General features: G+C 36.1%; 2 protein-coding genes across 2 annotated transcripts; both read right to left on the bottom strand.

The window, feature by feature from the left end:
* Positions 1800-5206, bottom strand: LOC109830183. Its single transcript, XM_020397362.1, has 2 exons — positions 4913-5206; positions 1800-2306 (listed from the first exon to the last, which is right to left on the bottom strand). Exons 1-2 carry the CDS (start codon positions 5143-5145, stop codon positions 2099-2101), a joined length of 441 nt encoding a protein of 146 aa, XP_020252951.1. The 5' UTR covers positions 5146-5206; the 3' UTR covers positions 1800-2098.
* On the bottom strand, positions 9862-12999 carry LOC109829392 (peroxidase 47-like). The gene is made up of 4 exons (XM_020396516.1): positions 12847-12999; positions 12136-12324; positions 11844-12006; positions 9862-10391 (listed from the first exon to the last, which is right to left on the bottom strand). Exons 1-4 carry the CDS (start codon positions 12997-12999, stop codon positions 9994-9996), a joined length of 903 nt encoding a protein of 300 aa, XP_020252105.1. The 3' UTR covers positions 9862-9993.

Raw genomic sequence — 13633 nt, 5'->3', positions numbered from 1 at the left:
TAACGAATCGGGAATACAGGTGAGGCATTAACAGTATCTCGTGCGGTTTTGCATCCTTTGTTCCTCTATTTAGTGTCTCAGGATTAGTAGTCCTCAACAATGGCACTTAAATACCCTATTGTTTCATCTTCACACTTAGTAAGCTATAAAAGTAGCATTTTAATATTCTACGTTGTAAAAAAACTGATACATTAGTATTGTTATAGCTATTCTAGTGCTGATAAGAAATCTCTAATTAAGAGTAGACAAGTGTCCCACACTTTGCGTAATCAAGCTAGCTCCTCACTTCAAGATAATCCAAGGCCCAGTCCGGACGACTTAACATGTCGACATCTTGCGAGGACGACTCAAAAAGCGCTGCATGTCGACCCAAGGCTTGGTCGATTCCCTTATCGACCTCCTCGCCCGACCTTTGGGAGGACATCTCGCGAAGGCGCTCGAAAGGCGATGTTTATCAACCTCCAGACGAGTTGGAAGGCGACATCTCGCGAAGGCGACATCTCGCGAAGGCGACATCTCGCGAAGGCGACTCGAAAGGCGATTTTTATCAACCTCCAGACGAGTTGGAAGGCGACAAAGTACCTCGAGCCTCGAGCTCCTTCCCGCACGCTGGCATCTGATCACCTCGCATTAAATGCAATTCAATTAAATGTATAATCGGCGCCATCATTCCCCTGCCCTCAACAGACTTTAAGACACATTGGACCACGTCGGCACTGCACACCTCCAATCACTTCACATTAAATACCGAAATGACCTCTCCTCCATATGTCAGCCGACACCTATAAAGCCTATGCTGAATCAGCCACACGCCTATACCGGCCTGAGTTATCAAACTATCCCAAAATTTTTGCTATAAATAAGGAAACTATTCTCTATATCAAGATAAGTTCTTTACTACTACTCATTGTGCTTGAGAACCACTGTAGTTTATTTTACTTCTCCACTCAAGCAAATTATTGACTTGATCGTCAGAGGAACAACCGGGGAACCCAACCCTACCATTTTACGATTTGCTATTTGTGCAGAAAAGAACAGCTTATTCCAGAACCAGACATTCGGAGGATTAGAGGACCTCTGTTAATCACTCCTTTCATTTACCTGTTTGATATTAGACATCAACAAGTACCTTTTGTTAGTTGCATGTGAGAATATTTCTAGAAATATTCCAGAGTGATTAGTACATAGCATTTTTTGTCTTGATCCTATCTATCGTCATATTTCCCATTATACATAACCTTCATCTTTTTATTAAATTTTTATAGAGGGTATTTTGGTCATAACGGGGTTTTTAACGGTGTTTAACATATTCTAACAGTGGATAACTTAGGGTATTTATGTGCTACATTTTACAACTTAAGAGTATTTTAGTGTAAAGGTCGTGAAGCAGTAGGATATTTAAGTGCTGTTTAACCCACAATTTAACATGAAAACAATCCATATATTATTATCCTTTCACCAATGTAAATGTCATGTTCGGGAAAGTCACCCCGTTGTATCATATATTTTTCTGGATTAAAAGTAGATAGCTCGATCTATCGCTTGGACTTGGAGATTTGTAACATGAGATGGATCTATTAGAGAGTGCTTTAATATTAAGAGTTTATAGCTTGGAGGTTTGTAACATGAGACAAATCTATTAGAGAGTGTGACATTACTTCTTCGGTCCGAACCAAAGAACTCGTTAGATATGATGCGAAATGGATCTTATCGGAGCATCACTGACAATAACATAGCAAAAAGTGAATCACTATCTAAGTAAACACGGCGACTAACGTTTGAGCCAAACCATTCGCCGCTGCTCAGAAGACAGTAACTTATTTGCTTAAGAAACTTCAATTGGAATTACACTTTCGGAAAAGTACGTTACACATGCAAAAGTCTAGAACACCACAAACTACACTTACAGAGCTAAGCGGTAAGAAAACCAAAATCACTCCAAGGTGACACTTCAAATACAGGGAAAAGAAACCATCATGCAGAATTGCGCTTGATCCAATCTGGCACCGTTAATCATCTCCAATCCTAATCTAGACTCATTTATGCATGATTAATCAGCTTCAACCTGGATCAAATTAAACTCCGAATGGGGGGAACATCATTCAAACATGTAGTGCTTGTCCACAGCAACAGAGACATCCCATGTACAGTTCATGCCTTTGGGGAATTCGACGAAATCTCCTGCTCCGATCTCTACGTACTCGTTGCCATGGCCCTGTGGATACACTTTGACTTTGCCTTCGAGAAGGTAGCACTTCTCTTTCGCTGTGTATGTCCATGGAAACTTGCTTGGAGGACAACCCCACCTACATACGCCAAAAATCACACCAGTAACACATCATCAATTGTACTTCTGATCTTGTTTCCATTACATAGCAACCTTGCAGATAACAAGGCGAGAATGACAAAGAGTATAAGTTTCACAGAACTACCATGAATGTTGAGGGGGTTTGCACTCACGGAACTATCATAAACTTCTTTGATTATTAAGGGAAGGCTATCATGAACTTTTAAAAAGGTATCATGAAAATTTTATTGCCAACGGTGTCAACAGCTTGGACATAAGGTGTAAACCACCTTGAAAAGAGGAGGGGAAGAAGGGTAATATACAACACATATATAAAGTATATATGGGAAAAAATAGATCAAAACATGTCATGTGTTTGCACATGAAAACTAACCCTGGCTAATGACCAGCGACATGGTAGTTTAGTGGAAAAGTTCTTCATTGTAGTTTTCCCTGATATAAAAGTTATGGCCGTTTGTGCAATTCTCCTCGAAATTTACCCAAAAAAACCTACCATGATTCTACATGTATCTACCATTTTGATAACTCCCCAGAGGTTAACAGTAGTTCCGTGAATTTTACTCCCAAAAGAAGCCCATGGTTCCACAAGTATCTACCCATGTTTTAGCGCTCTGAAATTGTGAGCATGGTATTTTTCATTCAAGCATGTAGCATTAGTTCACAAGACGTACTTACAGAAAGTTTAGTTAAAAGGAATTACTTTCGTAGTCTCTTCAAATTAACTTATGGAACTCTTTTGAAATTTATTACTAGTATGAATTCTGAATTCTGAATTCTGATGCTGCAAAATTTGTAGTTGGAGATAAAATTCAAGTTAGGAGTTTCAGTTATAGAAATATGCTTATTTAAAGTTAATCTCATATATGATAGCATAAAAAGAATAAACTAAAATAAGCTTTCATATGTCGAGCCTCCAAAGGAAATCCTTCCACAGGATTTTTGGTTTTCACTGTGTCAGTGGTTTGGGGCCTGCATGTATGGTTTTCTTTCCTACATCAGTTCTATGCCTCTCTCTGTTTGTGGAGGAAAAGGGAAGGAATTCCGCATTTTCTCCTGTGCAATTATTGTTTCGAGTCTTCACTCTCTACTTTTTTACTCTTGCTGAACAGAGGGAAAACATGTAAACTTTCTCTAAAAATACCAGTGTTTGGTCTTTTAACCAATCTTCAATTGTTGGAGAAGACAACTAAATCAATGGACCGTTGATGAGAAAGACCTAGATCCAATCAAATTCGACAAGGGTTCAATACAAGAGGTATTAACTCTCCTCAAACCAAGTTCTTCCATGACCCCCCACGAATGGTCTGTTTGACATCTTCATTTTTCAAAAATGATGATATGAAATGACTAATTTATAAAAAAGAAAAATAACAAAGAAGTTTTATCTTATGGAAGATCGCCATTGCGGTGAAATTGGTTATCAGTTACCAAGTCTATAAAGAGGGAACACACGTGGAAATGCATTCTGTTGACAACTCGTTTCGAAAGTAGTTTAGAGTTGCTTCGAGAGGAGACCCTTGAAAGGGAAGGCTCTATGAGGCTAATTCGTAGAATTAGATCTGCTTGGGCAATTGGGAAAGAAGAGTGGGTAGTGGGCTTCTTTCGTTTTTTTAGTTTAGTTAAACTTTCTTTGAATGAGCAGATGTCTCACGCTCAACGCAAGGCGAGCGATGATTGTCTACGGTGAAATATTATAAAAGGGGAAAAGACAAGCCATTCGTCCTCACCGTCCTTAATTTTGACATCACAATCTAGCAGATGAGCAAGTGAAAAAAACATCCGCACAGATTGAAATACATATCCACCAGCAACTTCTCAAGGGAAACCCAACTTAGGTGATAAAATTTCTCCCTTCTACTCATAGACTTCGTCATGTTATGTCCATCATGTCTACACTTGCGCGGGCACAATGAGAAGTTAAAACATGTCTGCCTTTATTTATTTACTACAAGAATTTTGAGTATCGAGCATTCAGACCACAAAGTTCTCAATCTATCCTAACTAATAACACCCTCTTTACATGATCGACAATGACACAACAAATAATACACACATTAATGATTCAAGTAAAGGATCCTCCTGAAACTTATCATATCAAGTTCCTCTCCTCCTAATACCCCGGTCTTATGACACTTTACCACAAGTATGCATTCGTTCTCTTATCACAGCTAAAAACCGCCTCGCTTGCTTCCTTCTACACAATCACCTATTTACATTTACATCCCTCAAACCAACAATAAACATTATTCATCCTAAAAATATAATACCAACTAAATAAAATCAAACTAGCAGGAAAAGAACTATACAGACATGCTAAAATAGCTTCTTTTAGGGTGAAATCTATTGTCCAAACAATAGTTTATACAACATGCAATAAATCATGATTTCTCTTGAAAATTCTAATATTATAATAAAGATATCTCCAGTTCTGTATGCATTTACTATTTCCTTAGGCTAAACTCCAAACAAAAAACAAACCAGACAACCCTAAACCCACATCACAAACACCAAGATCCAAGAACAAAATCTAAGTGGGTCACCCAAAATGACCCAGAAAAAGAGACCCAACACCAAAATTCAAGCAAAATGGAGGAAAATCCTTACTTGGGCCAGTTTCTAACGCCGAGCTCAGCGAGCTTGGACTCTGGAGGGTTTCTTTCAACTTTGATGCCTAATTTCTCAATCTCCATCGTCTCTGCTCTGATTCTCAAGCTTCTGCTGCTTCTTCCCGAATTGGGTTTAGACGAAATTGAGAGAAATGAAGAGCTGGAGGATTTAGAGTGAGTAAAATTGCGAGCTTGAACTGTTGGTATCATACTAGTATATAGGATTGCCATGGGTATCTGGGAAATTGAAAGAAGGTTCTGGACTAATGAGAAACATTCTTCTTTAAAATATTGATGTTTTATACTGTTTTTTCCCCCGTGGTTTTTTGTGTTTTTTCTCTGCCCATTCATTTCCCATCCTTCTGGATAACCTATGTGAGTTTTTTTTTTCCGAAAGAAGTCTTTTCCTTTTCGTAAGTATTTTTATTCCTTTTTCCCTTTTTAATGAGGTAATTTTGGATGAATAATTTCTTACCATTATAAGAAACTAGCATGTTGGCACGTGCAATGCACATGCAAAAATATTCAGTTATATGATTAGTCTCACGTTTTTATCTAAAAGTTTGAAGATGATTTAATTTATGCAATTTTACTATGGAGCTCTAAATAGAAAATATATCTTAAACTATTATTTATCAGTTAAATCTATCATTAACATAATTTTGTTTAGTACTTTCCTAATTGAGGATAACATAATTTGAGTAAGTGATCAAAAATAGAAAGGAAAATGAGGATATTGGAATTTAATTATGTGTGCATTATCATTTCATGATTTAGAATTTTCTAGAAATAAAAAAAGAAAAAAAGAAAAGAAAGAAAATAAATGTTTCTCTTGAAAAATTACAAACTTAATTATGCGAACAAATTCCATTCTCACGCCATGACTTAAAATCTTCTAGAAATAAGAATGAAAAGAAAGGACATGAGGAAAATGTCCATCACTCATCTAACTTTTGCTATCCACACTACGGTTCATTATATAGTAGTATTGATGGATAGACTTTTTTTTAATGAATTTTGACATTATGACATTTGTAGTTGATACAAATTCTAGATTTTATTGTTTATATAAAGGGAAAAGTGTTCATTAAGTGATACCTTAGATACAATCTAAGGAAGCATCTTTTGATGCATGGATTAGACTATTGTTATGGATAATTCGCTCCACCCATTGTGATCTAAATGTCTTGTAATATTTATAAAACAAAAATCATAATATTTTAATATTTCTAACACATATTTTTTATTATCTTTTTAGTTGTATTATTATAAAACTATTAATTTTATAAACATTTGATGCATGAGAAACGATAGTGCAATATGCCTAATTTTTTATTTATATATGATTCAAAACATATAAATCAAAATAAACAGAGTCAATCAAGTAAATTGCTTGTGTATAACATAGTTTTTAATGTGCTTCCTTAGATTATATCTACGTTGTCATCTTATGAACAATTTTCTGATATATAAGCCCCCATTGAATTTTATGAATAAGAGAAAATCCTTCTGAACTTTCAAAATTATATTGACTCTCCCAAAAGAAAAAGGGAAAATTGCTTCAAGCCCCCAAACTTTAATTTTCAATGTGCCCCAACCCCCCCTAACTTTCAACAATGTGCCGCCCTCCCCTCCCCTACCTCCCTCCCCCGCTGCACCTCTCCTTACACCTCCCTCCTCCTCCTACGTGTTAGACCCTAGGGGGGTGATTAGAGTCTTATGCTAATCTAATCCGATTTTATGCCAATTAAAACTAATAATAAGTTATCCTAGCAAGTATGAAATACAACAAGAAATATGAGCTAGGATAAGCAATATGAATAACAAGAAATATCCTAGCAATGAGATATAAGAAATATATGTGCAAGGATATATAAACTAACACAAAGGTGATATAATCAAACTACAAATGTGATAGTGTAAAATAAACAATGAAAACACACAATATGATCACGGAGTTCGGACCTTTTGTCCTACGTCTCTGCTCCCCACTCCCGGGGAGAAATCCACTATCACAACCGGGTTTTCTACATTCATCCGAATAACGTTTACACCTCACACTCGGTTTTCTAGCTAACCGAAAACTTTACAATCACCACTCTTGCAATCGCACTCTACACCCTCTTAAGTGTTGAACTAGACGTGTCTCCCTCAAGTGCTCGGTTACAACCTTTTCCTAGGTTCGTCAACCGACGCCACTCCTCTTGGGATGATCCCCGACTCTCGTCACACACTTCTCTCGGTGTACAAGTGTATTACAAAGTGAATCTCACAATAAGGCTCAATACAATAAATGTTTGTTCTCTACTATGGATGAAAACATAATAAAAACTCACACTCAATTGTTACAACTCTCACCAACCCCAAATATATTATGAATGCAAATACAATAAGCTCAAGTGGGTGTGTGTAACAATGAGATAAAATCAAATCTAACTCAAATAGCAAACTAGAAATAATAAGAATATGAAAATCAATAATAAAATTACTAGAGAAAAGAGTTAGAAAACTTCTCAATAGATCAAGAGGTAGAGAGAGAATAGTTGGAAGCTCAAACTTCAATAGATGATCTCCTTAAGCTCTTGTGGAATTGATTCACAAAACCGAAACACTCAAATGCTTAAAAGCTTATTAAACAAACTTAAACAACACTTAAACACTTGTTAAACTCTTGTTTTAAAAACTTCTTGGATCTATAAGAACTGAGGTATAAGGGGGTATTTATATGAAACCCCAAAGCCAAGAGAAAACCAAAAAAAGACCAAAAAACCAACTCAGCAACGGCTCTGGAAACTAGCCGTTAGAACTGATATGATAGTGCGGCGGTCGACCGCGAGAAACAAAAAACAGATCTATGGTTCTGGACAAGCGACGGTCAACCTAGACGGTCGACTGCGAAAGTCTCTGGATATCATTATTTTGCAAAATAGTCCAAAACATGAAAATGTAAACACATGAGTTTGATGTTTTGACCTAAACCAACTTTTGAAACTTTGCAAAATGATTTTATAGACTTGAAGAAAGATGTAAACTATTGTTATGAAGTCTATAAACAATGAATGTAATATTTTATCAAAATACACATATAATGCACTAAAACATGATTTCATTGAACTAAATTAAATTGATATTGATGAAATCATATATATGCATATAAGTATGAAACAAAAATATGTTTTCTAATTATATTAAATTGTTTCATATTAAAACTTGAAAGCTAACAAACCAAAACATATATGTATAAATATAACTATATATATACAAAACCAAAACGTGTATGTGTGTATATGATTGAGCTTGAAGTACTAACACACATAATATAAACTCCTAAACTAAATGTTATCCAAGCTTGATCTTGATCTTCATTGTAGCTCAACTTGGTAAACTAGGATGAAGCTTGTAATTGGATCTTTAACTTGATAGCAAGGCTTCACTCCACTATTCCGCCAACCTCCATTTGATATGATCGTGAATACGCAATTCCATCCATCATCCAACTCGTTGTTTGTCTAGAATAAATACGAAAACACAAACACTAGACAAATAATATTAGAAGTAAATTGTTTGTTAAACATCATCAAAACAAGAATGCCAACACTACGGTCCCCCTCTGCCCCCTCCCACACCTCCCTCCCCCGCTCCGCCGTTGGCGCATTCCCGAGGAACTTCGCGTGGGCGGCGGCGGTCATGGTTATCATGTTAACATGTTAACTCTTACAGTTAACATGTTAACTCTTACAGATAACATGTTAACTATTAATAGTTAACATGTTATCTGTAAGAGTTAACATATTAACTGTAAGAGTTAATATCTGCTGGCATGAGAAAGAGAAGGGTAAATTTGAGATTTAAGCCAGCTGGCATGTCTAATCATGAGATGACATGTCTAATCATCCGCTGACATGAGCTGAAATCATGATGGAGGGGCCTGAACACAATTTTTTTAAAAAGAAAGGGCTGTAGTACATTAAAAAATATGGGGGGCTGGGGTACATTGAAAGTTGGAATTTGTGGTCTTGACACAATTTTCCCAAAGAAAAAAGAAAAAAAAACCATAGGACTAAAAAGTAAAAAGATTCACAATACCCTAAACTTAGCATGGGGCCTGAAGGGCAGGGGAGGGGACAAGAAAAATCCTTCTTAAATTTAAAATTCTACTAGCTTGTGACAAATCCAAATTTGTGGTGAAAATTTTGAATGAAGGATATTAACATGAGAGGGGAAAAAACTAACAACAATGTAACATTTTTAGACTTTTCTTCCACATGTAAGCAATGATTATGAGATTCCTAAATAGTTTATAGAGGTGTAGTAAAATTCTGTAAGTTCAGAGTTTTTTTTCCTGATCTCTAGAGTTCCAAAGTTTTTTTTTTTGTGTGTGCAAAACCCCTAAAGTTCTGGGATTCTGCAAAAATCTAGCCTAAAAATAGGGGTGAGCATAAATAAGTGGAAATCAATTTAATCCACCAAGCTAACTGAAATTTGGCGGTTCATGTTTGGTTTTAAAAAAAATTGGTTCGTTTTGGTTTCTAAATATTTGAAACCTAAATAACCAAACCGCCAATCTCAATATATTTGTAACTCACGCATTTCCTTTTAACTAATATTTTCATATATCTTTATGGCTAAAATTTTAATTTTAGTTTGTAGAAGCAGTTGATTTGACGAGTTTGCTCATAAAATTAGATACTAGTTGAATGGAAGATTCGAGGAAGCAAGAGTGCTGAGCTTTAGCTATATTGCTCCTACTTGACATGCCTAGGCTCAAACTGAACAACCTGAACCGCACTGCACTGAACCGACTTGGATTGGTTCAGTTCAGTTTTTAATCTAGATCTGTTCAGTTCAGTTAAAAAAAAAAAGGTCAAAACCAACCTAACTGACCATTTGCTGAGCCCTTCTGGCAAAAACAGCAGGAAACACACATTAGATGATATCAAGCCGCATTTATTTGATTTAGATCAAGTTAACTACATGCACACTCAATGCGCAACAAACATATCTCTAAACTCGAATGCTTCTTATCCCAGCCTGATAATTTTACATTCATATTCTCCTCTATCTCCTCCATACATCCAGTTAATTAATTTTACGACAATCCAATCTGACTTCTCCTTCATCCCCCTCTTTAACGTTGAGCATCCCAAGCTTCACTATCACCTGAGAGAAATCAAAGAAGAACTTATCCTGACTCATTGCATAAGTACTAACTACCTCTTTTGTTTCTGGACTAGTGAACAATGTTTGATCAGAAGTAAGCACTCCTCCTCCCATTTGCAATGCAATGAAGTAGCGATTGTCAAATGAATCACTAGTCCAGTCCAATGATACATTCGTGCTGTCGCCGGAGCTGCAAACGCTTGATAACATGTTTGCGAAGTTTGGATTTAGGGTGGGGTCGACGTCATTGGTGGAGTCGAAGCCTCTGAGGCGGTTTTTGAAGAACTTGCATTGAGCGACGCCTAAGGTGTGAGCACCTGAACTAGACAACGAATAAGAAAGTGGATTAGAAATTGGAGAATGGCTCCGTTCTCTATTTTTCCATGTTAACATTTGGAAAGTGATGCAAAGCACATAGAAATTGGATTGCATGTCAGCTTTTTAAAGCTCTTTCACCTTCTCAAATGTTTTAAGAAAGGGTACGGAAAGTGAATGAGAGGAGAGAGAAATTAATATTTTATTCCCTCACCACACTTTCAGTTTTCTACTATTAACTTTTCATAATGACCAAATGGTGTTGTTAGACTATAAAATTATAACTCTCAATATTCATCATAACTTTGGAGTTTTGATGTAGTGGAAGGGTCGTCCTTTGACATGGTACCAGAGCAACCTATGCTGATCGCGAATTTATATTAGGATTTTAGAAAAAAAAATTAATACTACTCTGTCAGCCCAGGTTTCTGTCCATAAAAGAGTCTTCAATCCGCCGGAGCATATTACACTATACAATTATAACCCTCAACACTCAGCACGACTTTAGAGTTATGGTGCAGTGACAGTTCTTTGGCTGGTACGGGTAAAGAATTACTACTGATCTAATGCCACCTAAACTTTCTACCTTCTCACTTTTTATCATCCAAATGAGAATTGTAAACAGAAAACTATAGGTTTATAAAGAAAGTATTTGTGTCCAGTTTCCATTTACTTTCTGTTGCCAAACACACTCTAAGAGAATAATACTGACTGTACTATATATCTCATAGTGTTTTGTTATTGTTATAGTAAAAATAAAGAGGCATGGACCATCATTGCAATCCACAAGATGTTTGACAGTACCAAAGCAGTATAGGGCTTGTAGTTTAATTAGCGTTAGTATGCAATAGATGTAGATATGGATTAAAGGGTGAACTCAAAAAATGGATGATGACTTCTTTAGTGGAAAATCAGCAAATTCTAATATTGATTAAAAGTAAATTCATAATAAGATAGAGTTAAAAAAACATATATGAAGCTGGTACTTTGTATGTTTTTCGTAGAGATATGCATCAGGAAAAAAGTTACAGCAGCAGTAACATCAATAACCTCATTGATTAATGATTTATCAGATTGCTCATATTAGTTTTGAATGCTTTGAATAGTTCATGAATTATGTGAACGTTTCAAATAATTATGAATTACTTGATCCTCTTAGAATAATTTTGAGCACCATTAGATACTGAAAGAAGAATCTTTCTATAATTAGGACACCTATTGCATCTTATTCAAGGAGGAATTCCTCTTTTTATGTTTACGTTTCTATTTTGCTGCAGGAATTCTTTACACAATTGTTTCCTATACCCACCAATCAGATTTGCCGAATTTCAGATTTCTACAAATAACTAATGTTTCCTGAAATACTAACAGCTATAATAAATATATAACTTATTTGGTGCAATTATGTTCTCGAAATTTGAAATTAAGTTTTCTAAGAAACAAAGTCACTTTACCAGCTAAGGTAACCACTTCCTGCGCAGTAAAACCACTCTGACCAAAGAGCTCAATGAGTTTTGTACTATTGAGAGAGGGTGGAGGAAGACTGCTTGTATCTTCAATTTTAGATCTCCTTCCATCTTTTCTTCCTTTTGGTACATCATATGATGGACCCCCAGCCTACGTATCATCAAAATCATATCATACACCAGCAGTTTTCAGCAAAACTGGCATCTGTAAATGCTTTCACCATGGTACTAAATGTTCAAATCGAAAATTATTTTGATAAAAGAGGAAAATTCTAAATACCCAAGCAACTGCATCTCTGGCTGCCATAGTGAGGATATCAGCACAACTGACAACTCCTGGGCAGATTCTTTCGATCACTTGCTTTGCTTGATCGATGATCTCAAACCCATGTAGGCTTTGATTTGGAGGAGAATCTTTCTCTGCCGTATTATCCGCTGTGGAATCAATAAGAACTGATCCATCACAACCCTAGACAAAAGCAAGAAGAGGGTGTAATTAGAAAGTAAAATCTTCCAACTCCAATTACGATGTCATACATCTTGGGCATATGTAACGAGTTAAAGTTACCAAAACAAAATTGAGAAATAGGAATCCAAGAGTTTACTGAATTAAATGATAACTCACAATAACGATAACTCATGATCCATTATATGATCAAAATGCAATCAAGGAATTTAGCAAAAAGTTATTAGAAAGTCTTATTTCGTGCAAAAGTCAATTTATTGTGTTGACTATAAAATTATAATGCTCGACCCTCACTATGAGTTTGGAGCTTTGGAGAAGTGGAAAACATAGTATGAGAGCAACCCAGGTTTGAATCCCATTGGCCACAAATTTAAAGCGAATAAAAAAAGATACTATTGCATGAGTGTAGATTTCGATTATCCATGAAAAGGGCACTCAACCTTCTAGGACATGTTAGACTATAAAATTATAACCCTCAACCTTCACCATAACTTTGGACTTTTAACAATAAGAATGCAAACATACACCCACCTCAACAAAGCAATCATGGAAATGCATCCTCAATAGCCCTGCCGAGGCAGTTGAATCGCTTCTCAATGCTTGATACACTATGTTCTTCACCATAATTTCAGCTGGTGGGCAAGTGGATGTATAATAATCTACAGTCAGTGAAGCCATGCCCAAGATGGCTCCATTTACTAGAAATCCAACAAAAAACAACATATTTTCTTTGCAATAAGCAACCATATTATTAGATTTTTGGTATCCTGTAAGTTGAACAATGAGTTATAGTAAATGCAGAGGATGTTGAGTGTTTATATAGTTGCATTTTCATCTTACTGGCACTAAACTATTCTCTAAGTCATACGTGGGGGCACTAGATATTTATGACATTGAAGTAAAATAGACATGGGATCTAAGCCAGTGCACTTCCCTCTCATTCAATGGGAAAGTGCATGCAGATGTAAGATGACACCAAAATATCATATGTTCTCTCCTGTTGCTTAGTCTAAGTCATACGTGGGGGCACTAGATATTTATGACATTGAAGTAAAATAGACATGGGATCTAAGCCAGTGCACTTCCCTCTCATTCAATGGGAAAGTGCATGCAGATGTAAGATGACACCAAAATATCATATGTTCTCTCCTGTTGCTTAGTCTAAGTCATACGTGGGGGCACTAGATATTTATGACATTGAAGTAAAATAGACATGGGATCTAAGCCAGTGCACTTCCCTCTCATTCAATGGGAAAGTGCATGCAGATGTAAGATGACACCAAAATATCATATGTTCTCTCCTGTTGCTTAG

The sequence above is a fragment of the Asparagus officinalis genome, chromosome 2, assembly GCF_001876935.1.
Source record: "Asparagus officinalis chromosome 2, Aspof.V1, whole genome shotgun sequence".
NCBI lineage: Eukaryota > Viridiplantae > Streptophyta > Magnoliopsida > Asparagales > Asparagaceae > Asparagus > Asparagus officinalis.
This window is presented reverse-complemented; position numbering and strand designations above follow the sequence as displayed.